At 43.7% G+C, this 15,701-nt stretch overlaps 2 protein-coding genes across 2 annotated transcripts in view; both read right to left on the bottom strand.

Annotated features, from left to right (window-relative positions):
* LOC114571635 (nuclear factor 7, brain-like) overlaps positions 1-15,701 on the bottom strand; it is a 430,007-nt gene that overhangs the window by 359,146 nt on the left and 55,160 nt on the right. The gene's annotated exons all lie outside the window — the stretch shown is intronic.
* On the bottom strand, positions 8,413-13,365 carry LOC114571637 (GTPase IMAP family member 7). Its single transcript, XM_028602687.1, has 4 exons — positions 13,272-13,365; positions 11,014-11,274; positions 10,286-10,327; positions 8,413-9,903 (listed from the first exon to the last, which is right to left on the bottom strand). Exons 2-4 carry the CDS (start codon positions 11,255-11,257, stop codon positions 9,092-9,094), a joined length of 1,098 nt encoding a protein of 365 aa, XP_028458488.1. The 5' UTR covers positions 11,258-11,274; positions 13,272-13,365; the 3' UTR covers positions 8,413-9,091.

Raw genomic sequence — 15,701 nt, 5'->3', positions numbered from 1 at the left:
CTATTAGACTCCTAAATGATCAGTAACAGTACATACCCTGGTACTATTAGACTCCTAAATGATCAGTAACAGTACATACCCTGGTACTATTAGACTCCTTAATGATCAGTAACAGTACATACCCTGGTTAGGCTAATGCTCAGTAACAGTACTTACCCTGGTACTATTAGGCTCCTTAATGCTCAGTAACAGTACATACCCTGGTACTATTAGACTCCTAAATGATCTGTAACAGTACTTACCCTGGTACTATTAGACTCCTAAATGATCAGTAACAGTACATACCCTGGTACTATTAGACTCCTAAATGATCAGTAACAGTACATACCCTGGTACTATTAGACTCCAAAATGATCAGTAACAGTACTTACCCTGGTACTATTAGACTCCTAAATGATCAGTAACAGTACATACCCTGGTACTATTAGACTCCTAAATGATCAGTAACAGTACTTACCCTGGTACTATTAGACTCCTTAATGATCAGTAACAGTACTTACCCTGGTACTATGGAAATGAATACAACAGTTTGCCTGCAGATAGAGGCAAGGTAGAAGGTAGGGCCTTAGAGATTTCCTGAGTGTTAATTGGTTATTTTCGCCTCCTCCCAGCTGGACGTGCCTGGAACACCTCCCTAGGGAGGCGCCCAGGGGGCATCCTTACCAGATGCCCGAACCAATCTCAACTGGCTCCTTTCGACGCGAAGGAGCAGCGGCTCTACTCCGAGCTCCTCACGGAAGACTGAGCTTCTCACCCTATCTCTAAGGGAGACGCCAGCCACCCTCCTGAGGAAACCCATTTCGGCCTCTTGTACCCTGGATCTCATTCTTTCGGTCATGACCCAGCCTTCATGACCATAGGTGAGGGTAGGAACGAAAACTGACCCGGTAGATCGAGAGCTTTGCCTTCTGGCTCAGCTCTCTTTTAAATCAACGGTGCGATAGATTGAATGTAATACCGCACCCGCTGCACCGATTCTCTGACCAATCTCCCGCTCCATTGTCCCCTCACTCGCGAACAAAACCCCAAGGTACTTGAACTCCTTCACTTGGGGTAAGGACTCATTCCCTACCTGGAGTAGGCACTCCATCGGTTTCCTGCTGAGAACCATGGCCGCAGATTTAGAGGTGCTGATCCTCATCCCAACTGCTTCACTCTAGGCTGTGAACCGACCCGGTGAGTGCTGAAGGTCGCAGGCCGATGATGCCATCAGGACCACATCATCTGCAAAGAGCAGCAATGAGATCCCCAGCCCACCAAACCGCAGCCCCTCCCCACCCCGACTACGCCTCGATATCCTGTCCATAATTATTACAAACAGGATTGGTGACAAAGCGCAGCCCTGGCGGAGGCCAACCCTCACCTGAAACGAGTCCGACTTACTACCGAGAACCTGGACACAGCTCTCACTTTGGTCGTACAGAGATTGGATGGCCCTGAGAAGAGACCCCCTCACCCCATACTCCCGCAGCACCTCCCACAGTATCTCCCGGGGGACCCGGTCATACGCCTTCTCCAAATCCACAAAACACATGTAGACCGGTTTGGGCATACTCCCAGGCTCCCTCCAGGATCCTTGCGAGTGAAGAGCTGGTCCGTTGTTCCACGACCAGGACGGAATCCGCATTGTTCCTCTTCAACCCGAGGTTCGACTATCGGCCGAACCCTCCTTTCCAGCACACCTTGGAGTAGACTTTACCAGGGAGGCTGAGAAGTGTGATACCCCTGTAATTGGCACACCCCTCTGGTCCCCCTTTTTTAAAGGGGAACCACCACCCCGGTCTGCCACTCCTTTGGCACCGTCCCCAGACTTCCACGCAATGTTGAAGAGGCGTGTCAACCAGGACAGCCCCTCCACACCCAGAGCCTTGAGCATTTCTTGACGGATCTCTTCAATCCCAGGGGCTTTGCCACTGTGGAGTTGTTTGACTACATCAATGACTTCCACCTGGGAAATTGACAATGATCCCCCATCAACCTCCAGCTCTGCCTCTAACATAGAGGGGGTATTAGTCGGATTCAGGAGTTCCTCAAAGTGCTCCTTCCACCGCCCTATTACTTCCTCAGTTGAGGTCAACAGTGTCCCATCCTTACTGTACACAGCTTGGATGGTTCCCCGCTTCGCCCTCCTGAGGTGGCAAACTGTTTTCCAGAAGCACCTTGGTGCCGACCGAAAGTCCTTCTCCATGTCTTCTCGAAACTTCTCCCACACCCGCTGCTTTGCCTCTTTCACGGCAGAGGCTGCAGCCCTTTGGGCCCTTCGGTACCCTGCAACCGCCTCCGGAGTCCTCTGGGATAACATATCCCGGAAAGACTCCTTCTTCAGTCGGACGGCATCCCTGACCACCGGTGTCCACCATGGTGTTCGTGGGTTACCGCCCCTTGAGGCACCTAAGACCCTAAGACCACAGCTCCTCGCCTCGCCTTTCCCACATGGCTTCTACAAACTCTCTTTTGGCATGGGCAGTCAGGATATGACGTTGAAGCTTGCTTCATAGTTACTGGTTATTCCACAGATCCTAGCAGAATATGTCCCAGACCCTGAGTTTGACTTGAATCAATCTAGAAGTAGAGTGGGCACCTTACATGTAGAAAAATATAGGACACCAATCTCCCAATAGAATCAATATCTTTCTATAACCAGAAAAATAGATCAACTTACCTCCAAATTGTCTTTGCTGAATAACTTCAGGATGTGACATGAAGGGTTAAGATGTTGGTTGGTTAGTGCAGTGATGTAGTCTACGTGATACGCAGGTATACGCAGTATACCCACTAAGAAATCTCCAGGATTTCCATATACCCACTTAAAAATGTACAATGATATGCAACAACATATATTTTTGTGACAGGACTTTCACTTCACATATTTAATATTTGTTTTCACAAATACGGAGTTGAGTAATGTGATAGCAAACAAAACTAACACTGCAGAACATGCAGAGAGACTTCTCTCATCTTTCACTGACCCGCTCCTCGCTGAGCGCAGTACGTAGTGCGTATGTAGTATATATTTATATATATATATATATATATATATATATATATATATATATATATACATACATACATACATACACACACACACACACACACACACACACACATATATATATATATATACATTCATACATACATATATATATATATATATATATATATATATATATATATATATATATATATGGGGTGATATTTGACAGCAAAAAGGCAACAATCCCCAGAATCTTTTTCTGCTAGTTTCCCCTATGTGTCAGGATACACCATGCACAATTCTAAGGTTATATGACCATTTATGTATCTGCAGTACCTTAATATTCACAATTACATCATTCCGCCAAAAGCTTTTCCCAAAAAGGGTGTTTTTTGGCCCCTGACACCAAACGGGGCCGAGTTGGGGCTGGTCATTATCAACTTGTGATGGCCCAAGGTATAAGATAATAGGAAATAATAGTGAAAAAAAGGTAGCAAAAAACATCCTGAGGAGTGGACCTGGCTCCCGGCCTACCTACAAAGCCCGTCCCCTCCCCCACCTCGGTGCCTCAGACCACACCACTGTTATGCTAATGCCAGCATACAGGCCGCTGGTTAAAGTCATCAAACCAGCTACAAAGCAGATACGCATGTGGCCTGATGGGTCTTCAGAGGCACTCCAGGACTGCTTCTCCACCACTGACTGGAGCATCTTCAGACAGGCAGCCACATACAACAACATCAAGGACCTCCAGGAGTACACGGAGACCGTCACTTCCTACATGAGGAAGTGCATGGACGATGTCACGGTCACCAGAACCATCTCCATTTGGGCCAACCAGAAGCCATGGCTGACAGGGGAAGTCCACAAGCTCCTGAGGGCTCGGAACGCTGCCTTCAAAGCTGGTGACGTAGTGGGTCTGAGGACAGCCAGGGCCAACCTGTCACGAAGCATCAGAAAAGCCAAGAGACAGTACTCCAGCAGGATCGCCCACCGTTTCAACGACAGCAGAGACACCAGGAACCTGTGGCGAGGGATGCAGACCATCACGGACTATAAGCCCACTCCGCAGACCTGCGACAGCTCCACCTCTCTGCTGAACCAGCTGAACGACTTCTTTGCTCGCTTTGAGGCAGACAACAGCACCCCGGCACAGAAGACCCCACCGCCTCCTAGCGACCAGGTGTTGACGCTATCCCCAGATAGTGTGAGGCGATCCCTCAGAAGGATGAACCCACGGAAAGCCGAGGGTCCTGACAACATTCCTGGTCGTGTCCTGAGAGACTATGCAGAGGAGCTCACAGATGCCTTCACTGACATCTTCAACACCTCGCTGAGACAAGCTGTTGTCCCCACGTGCCTCAAAGCCACCACCATCATCCCGTGAGACAGTCCCCTTCCTTGGGTTCATTATAGAGAAGGGACAGGTGTCGGCCGACCCCGAAAAGATAAAGGCAGTAACTGAATGGCCCGTTCCCCAGACTCGCAAACAACTGCAACGTTTCCTGGGTTTTGCTCATTTTCACAGGAGATTTGTCTGGGGCTTTAGTAGGGTGGTAGCTCCCCTCACCAAACTCACTTCCCCTAAAGTTCCGTTTGTGTGGTCACCTGAGGCTGATACAGCCATGAGTACCCTGAAACATCTGTTTTCCACCTCCCCTGTGCTCATTCACCCAGATACTACTTTGCCTTTTGTTGTGGAAGTGGATGCCTCAGACTCTGGTGTTGGAGCGGTTCTGTCTCAACGCTCCCTCACAGACCAAAAACTCCACCCCTGTGCTTTCTTTTCCAAAAAGTTGTCGCCTGCAGAGAGACACTACGACGTGGGAAACCGTGAGTTGCTGGCCGTTAAGCTTGCGCTGGAGGAATGGAGGCATTGGCTGGATGGGACGGAGCAGCCTTTTGTGGTGTGGACCGACCACAAGAACCTGGCCTTCATCCAGTCTGGGAAGAGACTCAACTCCCGCCAAGCCAGATGGTCTATCTTCTTCAGCAGGTTTAACTTTACCCTTACTTAACGTCCTGGTTCTCGCAATGTAAAACCCAATGCTTTGTCCCACCAGTTCTCCGTCTCTGAAGAGTCCAGTGAACCAGAGTCCATCCTGCCCTCTACCTGCGTTGTGGCTGCAGTTCGTTGGGAGATCGAATCTCTGGTTAAGACGGCTCAAGAATCTGACCCTGGACCAGCTGATGGGCCACCTAGTCGGCTCTATGTTCCTGTGTCCGTACGGTCTGAAGTGTTGCAGTGGGTCCATTCCTCACGCTTCGCCTGCCATCCAGGGAGGCAACGTACCCTTACGTTGCTAAAAAGACACTTCTGGTGGCCATCTGCAAAAGCTGATGTCCGGGCCTACGTGGCAGCACTCATTGTGTGCCCATGGTAAAGCATCCCACCTGTCTCCCTAAATTTGCTCACTATGTAGCATTACCGAAATTACCGACTGCCAGTGAGGCAGCGGACCTCTTAGTCCTACATGTATTCTGTCCCCATGGAATACCTGTGGACATTGTTTCTGACAGAGGCCCACAGTTTATTTCTCATGTCTGGAAAGATTTCTGTTCTGCTCTTGGTGCAACTGTGAGTCTCTCCTCAGGATTCCATCCGCAAACTAACGGCCAGACTGAAAGAGCTAACCAGGACCTGGAAGCGTCTCTCCGCTGCGTGGTGGCACAGCACCCGTCGTCATGGGCTAAACATCTTCCCTGGATCGAGTACGCCCACAATTCCCTCACCACCTCTGCTACCGACTTGTCCCCTTTTGAGGCTTCGTTGGGATATCAACCACCTCTGTTCCCCGAGCAGGAAGGGGAATTGGCCGTCCCCTCGGTCCAGGAGAATCTACGTTGTTGTCGTCAAGTTTGGTGCGACGCCAGGGAAGCGTTACTCCGGACTACAGAGCAGAACAAGAGCTCGGCGGATCGTCACAGGACCCTGGCTCCCCGGTACCAGCCTGGACAGGAGGTGTGGTTGTCCTCCAGGAACATTCCCCTACGGACTGAATGACGCAATTTGGCACCTCGGTTTCTGGGCCCATTCATCATTGACTCAGTTATCAATCCCTCCGCTGTGGGGTTGAAGTTGCCACGGGCTATGAAGTGTCATCCCACCTTCCATGTGTCTCAACTGAAACCAGTCTCATCCAGTCCTCTGTGCCCGCCTGCGGCTCCCCCGCCTCCCATTTTGGATCCTCAACTGGTAAAGGACTTCCATCATGCTCACCCTGACAAGCCGGGGCCTAGAGGGACGCCGGGAGGCGCCCGTTGAGGGGGGGTCCTGTTATGGGTTGCTCTCTCTCCACCCTGGGTTGGGTGGTTTTTGTTTTCCCTGTCTGTGTTCTGTTTTTCCACCTGGAGTGCTGGAGGCGTGTCCACAGGGAAGTAGGTCAAGGGGCGTGGCCGATTCTACACTGCACTGCCGGTCTTCACAGCTGCAGCTCATCTTCATGATTCACTCCTGCAATACTTAAACCTGGGCTGATCACCTTGTCGGCGCCAGTTCGTTATCTATAACCCATGTGGTAACTTGGCTCTAAGTTTAACTCCAGTATATCGTTTTACTTTTTACTCAGGTTTTGTCTCTGTTCCCTGAGCTCCTACTAACCCTGTGTCTCTCTCCAGTTACTGCTCTGCCCAGCTGCCTCCTCTGCTTTGCCTGCCTGCTTCAAGCCTCACCATCCAGCCTCCGTCTCTAACTTGGGAAACCCTCCATGTTCTCATCTCTGCCTGTTCCCCTCGTGTCCCATAAAGACCTGGACTCTTCCCTGTCAGCTCGCCTCAGACCAGCCAGGAGTTTCACCACCCTAACACTACCTGCATTGATTCTCCGAGTACACTTTGCTCTATTAAACCTTTTTAAACTGCTTTACGTTGTCGGTGTGATATCTCTGCTTTCTGGCTCAGACAAGCTCCCTAACAGGTCCCGAAGAAGTCGTCTCCCTCCTGCTACAATGACTACCGCCCGGTCGCACTCACTCCCATCCTCGTGAAGTGCTTTGAGCAGCTAGTCATGCAGCACATCAAGTCTGTCCTCCCCACCGCCCTGGACCCTTTCCAGTTTGCATATCGGTCTAACCGGTAACTGGTGACCCCACCCACCCATCTCACAGCCTCTTCAGCCTGCTGCCATCAGGGAGGAGACTGTGCAGTCTCCGGGCCAGATCCAGCAGGCTCAAAGACCACCAGGCAACTCAACTCCCTCCCTGCTCTACCGTCACTCCCTCCCTCCTCACTTCCTCCTCTGCCCCCTGCCACAGACTAGCACTGCACCCCCCCACCTCAACACCACTCATACACTCTGAACTCAGGGACTGCACATTTTGCTTCCCCCTGCTTGTTTATTATTGCACTACACCGCTCTACCTCACCTGTTTAAATATTTTAAATACTTTGTATTTTTCGTATTTATTTTAAATACTCAAGTGCCTTGATTGTGAGTCTGATTGTTGATTGTTTATTGTATGTCTTGTTGATAGTTGATTGTTTATTTTATGTCATGTTAAAATTGTTGATTGTTTATTCGATCTTTTCTATTTATAGAAACTTATTTATTTATTTTTTATTGCATTTTGCACCGGGGGTCCGAGAGGACTGAAATTTCATTTGTGCTGTATGTCATGCATGTATAGCACATCTGACAATAAAGCTGACTTGACTTGTTTTGGTCCAGACTGGCTTATTTATTACTTTATATCGCTTTTTTAAATGTTTTTTTGTTGCTTTTATTGGTACTTTTGAAAAAAAAAAATTAAGTTTCCAAAAACAATTTATCAAAGTTTTTGATGTCTTTTGGACCATTTTGTGTGTGTGTGTGTGTGTGTGTGTTTATGTGTATGTGTGTGTGTCTGTTTGTGTGTGTGTGTATCTGTGTGTGTGTGCGTGTCTTTATGTGTGCGTCTCTGTGTGTGTGTGTGTGTGTGCATGCGAGTGTGTGTGTGTCTGTGCGTGTGTCTGTGTATGTGTGTGGGTGTGTGTGTGTGTGTGTCTATGTGACGATTTTTTCCCAGTTCTTTTCCACTGTTTGACATTTGTTTTCAATATTTTGAGAGAACATTTTTTGTATGTTTAAGGTGTTCAGCATTTGTTGTTCATTCTTTTGTTTTTGCACTTTTTTGACTTTTTTTTAATCTGAAAAGTGTTTACATATCCTTGTGAGGACCTACATTTTAACCTACAAAGTGAAACTGTTTTAAGAAAGTATAGCTGTTTAAAAAAGGAAGATATTTCATATCTGTCTATATAAATATATTTATACATATATATACAGTATATATATATATATAGAAAAAAACACATCAAATATGAAACACGACAAAATGCAACTATGGCCAAAACATCTAGATAGATAGATACTTTATTGATCCCCAAGGGGAAATTCAAGGTCCCAGTAGCTTAAAGACATCACACACAACATGCACATACATCATAAACAGGATCATAAAATAACAAATCCACATGAATAATATGGACAATAAAAGAAAAGAAAGTAAATAAAAAAATCCACAATCTGTAACTAAACACACTGATGATTGAACATGTTTTGTACTACATTTGTTATTACGTAATCATTTTACATACATATCTAAACACGTTGCATGTCTGATTAAGGTGCCTCATTGGCAAAATTTGCATCAACAATCTGACTCCTTGTTAGAGTCATAATTCAGTAAAATCTAAACAGACATGATGATCATATTTATAGATTCAGTGTGACTTAATCTTTCAGATATTCTCTGTCACCTCTATGTCCTATGTTATTTAAAATTAATAAATCTGATTAGAAATCATATGAAACCTAGGCTGCAAAACTTGATTTTAGCTTTTTCCTCAGTATGATCACTGGGTGGAGCACTGACACACAATATGCTTATTATAGGCATACTATATAATTACTTTTATTATGACTTTTTATGACTTTTTTTAAATGTTGGAGCCATATGGATCAATGTCAAAGATTGTTGTCCCCATCAGTCACTTAGTTGACTGGGTACATCCATCAGGAGCTGCTGACTCATCATTCAGACACTGGGCCTACAAGGAAACTAATTTAGTCTGAAAATAACAAGTTGCAGCTAACTCACTGACATTATACTTTATACTATCTTACACCAGAGAAGCTGCTTAACTGATTGCACACATGTCTTTGAAGGAAGGTTTTACATTACATTCACGTTCAGCCTGAGCTCTTGCTTCAGCCTCACGTCTTAAGGTCATTATTTCTTTTTGCAGTTCCAACATCTCCCCGGAGTATCTGGCTTGCAGTTCCTCTATCTCTTTGTTCCTCTTTGCCTCAGTCTCTTTCAGGATTTGTTGTTTCTTCCTCTCTATTTCTTCTTCTGCTTTCATGTACATCTCTGTGTTGTAGTACGACCCGCCGTTATCCTCGATCATCCTGTCTATCTTCTCCAGGAGCTCAGTGACTTGAGACGGGTTTTTCTCCTCGTTGTTGAAGACGTGATAACGGCCATGACATTTCTGAATGAATCTTTGCAGGTCTTTGTTCTTTGAAACAAACGTTTCAATGGTTTGTTTCTTCAGCTTGTCTCCATGGGTAAACAGCACCATTGTGTACTTATCTGCATCTTCACCAAATGTGTCTTGAATCATTTTCACAGTTTGTTTCTCTTCATCTGTGAACCTGCCGATCTGAAGAATCACCAGGAAGGCATGAGGACCAGGAGAGGAAACACCGATACACATCTTGATCCTTTTCAACACTTGTTCATTGTCTAAACTTGTGTCAAACAGCCCTGGAGTATCGATGAGTGCAACCTTCTTCCCTCCAACCTTTCCCGTTTCTTTTGTGCATTCAGTTGTCACAGACTCGCAGGACATTTCAGACTCAAAAGCCTCTCTGGCCAAGATGGTGTTTCCTGCTGAACTCTTCCCTGCCCCTGTCTTCCCAACCAGAACGATCCTCAACTCATCAGATCCTGCAGATAAAAATACACAGAACTTTATATCAGACACTGTGAGTAGATGTTCGATGGAGAGAGGTTTTGTCTTAGTTTTAGTGAACATCCAGTCAGAATATTTTGATTCTTGGCTGTGACGTAGCTTACATAGTTTGAAAATAGATGCAAACTGAGATGTTGCTGTTCCTAACGCTAGATTTGGTTTATCAAAGACGTTAGCAAAGAAACACAGGAGAGAAAATAATCCCAGCAGAGACCACAGACAGGTGGGACCTCCTGTTACTATACTATATATCTTCAAATGTTACAGTTACAGCTGGAAATGACGACAAGTTTGCTGATTCACCATCTCTCATGTGCATTGAATAATGGAGAAAGCAGTAGGAAAATAATGTGTTACCCTTCGACATTTTGGATGCCGTGTCTCTCAGCTGATCAGAGTCTGAAATGGAAGAAAAGAAAAGTTTATTCAAGGCCTAAATATTTAACAATAAGATGGAATAACACAGAAACAGAATAAACGCAGTAATAATAACATGAAATGGAATAAATAAATACGTTTATTACTGTATTATAAAACTCTTATTTTAACTTGATTCTATGTTTTAATATATTCTGAGTATGAAGTCCTCTTTCATTTTAAACTGTCTCTGACTGGATCAGCTTTTGTCTGAAGAAAAAAATATAAATAAATGAAAAATAATAACAATAGGCTTACTTTAGGCTTATCCTCTGAAACCCTCCCAAACCAATTATGATGTTTTTGTGGGTGGGGCTTAACTGGTGGCAGACAAGTGACAGTTGTGGTGGGATTTATTGATTTCTTAACCCACTTGTGAGTTTATTTTGTTTATTTATAAGTCTAAAAAAGCTAAGAGGACTTGTGGAGAGAAGGGAACATCTGATCTAATGTTAGGGCTGGCTAGTTAGCTATCTAAATCATCTGTCTCTGTAGCCAACATAGCATTAAAACATGGTGTATTCCACCATGTTTTAATGCTATGTTGGTCAAGCTAGATAAGAAACTAGCCAGCTATCCCTATGGATGTATTATAAGAAACTCGTCCCTGAAAAACCATGGATGTTTTGTGATAAACGGTATATTCTTAATTGTAAACACACACAGACCTGAAGCTCTCCGATCTCTCTGCTGTAAGAAGGCCTCACATAGGTTCTTTAACTCCAGGTTACGAGTTAATTCTGGGTTCTCAGAGCTTTTCTTACAAAGTGGACACTCCTGTGTTGGTTTCTCTACCCACCAGGTCTTCAGACATTTTCTACAGAAGCTGTGGCTACATGACAGAATAACAGGATCTCTAAAGATGTCACGACAGACCGAACAGCAGAAACCGTCCTCTGACATGGAAGCCATTTTGTCTCTGAGAGCAGCTGAAAACAACAGAAACAGCAGACGTTAAAACAGGAAGTCAGTTGTGTTTCCCTCCCTCGCACTCGAGACAAGTTTGCCTTCAGGGCTGTCTGCCAGAAGAGGTTTATTTTAACCCAAACCACTATCTTTTCCTGAACTACACTAAGTAGTGTTGTTATCTAAACCTAAGAGATTTCTGTCAGAAAGCCCAGAAGGTAAACTTCTCCTGTGTGCCCTCCCTCCCTGCTGCACAAAGTTTCCTCAGTTACTTTCACTTTGAGTGTTTGAGTGTTTTTCAGTCTGCAGCAGATTACAGTTAAAGTATTTCTCTTGTTCAGTACTTGAGAGCTCCTTCCTGTAACTATCCTCCCTCAGTTAAAGTCACAGTTTTGTAAAAAAAGGTCAATCTTATCGTCTGTCTGTCGCTGCGTCTCTTCTCACTGACAACTCAACAGGAACTAACTGTTTACCTGGTCTGTCTCAAATGATATAATATAATGTGAGCTTTCTTGGGCAGCTGATATGTTTTATGTTAAAGGGACAGTTCAGATGTTATAAAGTGTGGTTTTATGAGCTACTTCTCCATAGTCAGAAGCTAAGCAATATCCTGCTGCATATGGGGGCAGCTGCAGATTTTAGGTTCCTAAAAACATATATATATGTTTAATTGGACACTATATTTACAATATTTTCGGTGCTTTACCTTGCTGTCAGACAGCCCTTTACTACGGGGAACTGAAGCTGTTATCTCTGCTCTCTTAAAAGCAGTGACGGACTGGGATCAAAAAACAGCCCTGGCATTTGCAACACAACGGCATTATTGTTAATAACCTAGCTTGGAAATTAATAACTCTGCCTTCAGATTGAATCTTTCCTCACACCTCACCGCAGTAAAATCTTGAATATTTGTGGCTGCATGCATAAAATAATATAAAAATAACAAAAACAATTATCAGTAGTGGTCCTTCTGGCATTTGCCTAAATTCCAGATGGCCAGTCCGTCACTGATCAAAGCCACCAGACTCCTTTGAAAAAAACCTCCCAGAACACACGAGTCACTGCTCTATCGCTGCCTCCATCGTAATATTAAGAGAGATCGCTGCAGTCGGCAGCAGAGAAACAAGCTACTATGTAAGTTAACAGGACAATTGTTCAGCTTGTATTTACCTTCACAACAGTGCTGTTTTTACCGCTGACAGACTCAGATTAATATTCTAAGTGTCTGACAATATTATGGAAAGGACACCTACAGAGATAGACCTTTTAATTAAAGAGTAAGATCCTTTTTTAAACATAAAAACATCCGCAAAATTGCGTTTGCGAAACCCACCAGACTCCATGTAAATAAAAAGTAATTTTAGCACTGTACACTTCATTCAAAATAGACAGAAACAAAATAAAAATATGAAAAGCCATTTTGGGTCATCTTTCCAGTTTTCCAACCATCACAACTCTATTTTTGGTTGAAATAAACACATAGTTTACAGATTTACATGTGAAAATCAACTGGCTGTATAAAAGCTAAAGTTGAGCTCTTTTAAATGTAGTCTGGTGGGTTTAGTGCTAGTGACTTCAGAGCTGTTTCTGATTAATCAGAAAGGTCTCAAAGAGGATTTAAAAAGGTCTATCTCTGTAGGGATCCTTTCCATAATATTGTCAGACACTTAAAATATTAATCTGAGTCTGTCAGCTGCAAAAACAGAACTTTTGTGAAGGTAAATACAAGCTGGACAATTACTATTAACGTACATTACAGTTTGTTTCTCCACTGCTGATTGCAGAGATCTCTCTTAATACTAGACCAATGTCAAAGATTGTTGTTTCCATCAGTCACTAATATTTTATTCTAAATTAAGGAACTGGTCCTTTGTGATCGTACCAAAAGCCTCGATCACTGCCACTGATCAACCTGATAAAGTTTTTCAGACTGAGTCCCTGTCCAATGGAGTCACATCAACTTTACTCAGTTTACGTAAAAGTGCAGAAAATGCCATATTATTTTAGAGTTATACGATACCTCTCGAAGTTCTTAGTGAAAAACGTGAAGCTTGTCCGTGCAGGGAGCTGTCTGATGTCCCGGGAGAAAAAGAACCCCCTTTTTATACAGTTCTGTGTCGATGCAGTATGACCAAATAAGGGATTTACACACACACACACACACACACACACACACACACACACACACACACACACACACACACACACCACACTCACTTTTGTACGCTAAAAGTGAAACTAAAACAAGCAATGGAAACCACCTAAAAACACATTTCACACCTTAAATGTGTAACTTTGGGGGGATGTGTAACAACTCTCCCCACACACACACACACACACACACACACACACACACACACACACAAACACGCACTCTCTCTCTTTCTCTCTCTCTCTCTTGCAGTTTCCATCAGTCACATGGATAAAAATACGGAAGTTCCCCTTTAGGATCCGCTGTTTGACAATTTCTGTTTTTAAACTGTCAGGAATCACAGGAAGTGGATTCGGTCACGCTGACAGCAGAGTAAACATCAGAGTCCTGCAGCCAATGATTCTCCACTACAGATACACACACGCACACACACACACACACACACACACACACACACACACACACACACACACACACACACACACACGCACACACACAGACGCACACACAGACACAGACACATACACACATATACAGCTAAAATACATATGGTGCTGGAATGGACAATTAGACTTTAAAAAAGCTGTGACATCTACTGTTGGTCTTGTTCTGGGTCCATACAACTGTCTAGCGTGGGGTTTGTTGGCAACTTTGTGCATGATACGCCAATGTTAATTCATTGAGTTACTGCAGATTTAGGCCTTATATGCCTGCCATTTTATAAAGTAATCAATTTTCATGAGCTTGAAATATTCTTTATTATTAGAGGACTGTTACTGGTTAGTTAGCTTCTCCATCAGCTGACTGAGGGGACAGTTTCTGGTTAGTTAGCTTCACCATCAGCTGACTGAGGGGACTGTTTTGTGGGGAACGTAAGCTTGAGGCAGCAGCAAGTATGGCCATCTCCACCTTCAATGAAGGTGCCTCTGCCACGGTGTCTGTTATGGAGAAGTTGTGATGGTGATGGTCAATTCAGTGAGAGAAACTGATCTCAAGATCTCGAAAGCTGAGGCCGTCACAACTGCCAGTGTAAAACATAGGTGCAAGAGTCTAAACACAGCTAAAATACATATGGTGCTGGAATGGACAATTAGACTTTAAAAAAGTTGTGACATCTACTGTTGGTCTTGTTCTGTGTCCATACAACTGTCTAGCATGGGTTTTGTTGGCAACTTTGTGCATGATACGCCAATGTTAATTCATTTTGATTATAACATCAATTTGAGTTACTGCAGATTTAGGCCTTATATGCCTGCCATTTTATTAAGTAATCAATTTTCATGAGCTTGAAATATTCTATATTATTATATTCTATTTTTATTTATTCTGTTTTAGAGCAATTTTCTTCCAATAGAAATGTAATAAATTCCCCTTTTTAAATCTTTAAATGCTGTTTTCTCAAAAGTAGTTTTTTGTCATTCTCCAGTATAAATAACTCAGCCTATGTAGGATCTATGTACACCAAACCTTCCAGTTATACACTTAGCAGTATTCTGAAGATATTTACAGAGGGATTTGTTAATAAATCATTCCTGGCTTAATTTATGTAATATTTACTCAAAAATATGGCAAAAATCGATTTTTTAAGGCTATGGAGAGTATATTTTCATTTCCTAGGTAATGAAAGCAGATATCCTGAAATCCCTCTGTAATTTATAAATGACTGAGAGGACTGTTTCTGGTTAGTTAGCTTCACCATCAGCTGACTGAGGGGACTGTTTCTGGTTAGTTAGCTTCACCATCAGCTGACTGAGGGGACTGTTTCTGGTTAGTTAGCTTCACCATCAGCTGACTGAAGGGACTGTTTCTGGTTAGTTAGTTAGCTGAAAAAATAATTGTGCACCTGGTTTTATCATAAACACATAGAGATAATGCCTAATTAGCATAACTAAACATACAAATTTCAAAAACTTGTAATGCATTTTTTTATATACTTGTGTAAGTAATCAACTGAGGAAGTTTCATGATGATATTTATTATTTTAAACTTTACCCTATTCATCTGTAGCCTTAACACTGATAATTACTTTTTGCTACTGAAATCATTCCTCATGAGGACTAGGAAGTGGGCGGTTACTAACCATATTTGGAATATGTGTGTGTGTGAAGCAGTGGGTGCAATACCACTCTCAAAGTACAGGGGCGCTAGTGAGCACACCTCACACACACACACACACACACACACTGACTGAAAAACGTGTTTTATGGGCCAATGCTAAAAATCACAAAAGCTACTTCAGAATGACTTTAGCATTCATTTAAAAGGGTTTCCCTTATGGGGACCTCATTTCTGGTCCCC

This window comes from Perca flavescens, chromosome 17 (assembly GCF_004354835.1).
Source record: "Perca flavescens isolate YP-PL-M2 chromosome 17, PFLA_1.0, whole genome shotgun sequence".
Lineage (NCBI taxonomy): Eukaryota > Metazoa > Chordata > Actinopteri > Perciformes > Percidae > Perca > Perca flavescens.
This window is presented reverse-complemented; position numbering and strand designations above follow the sequence as displayed.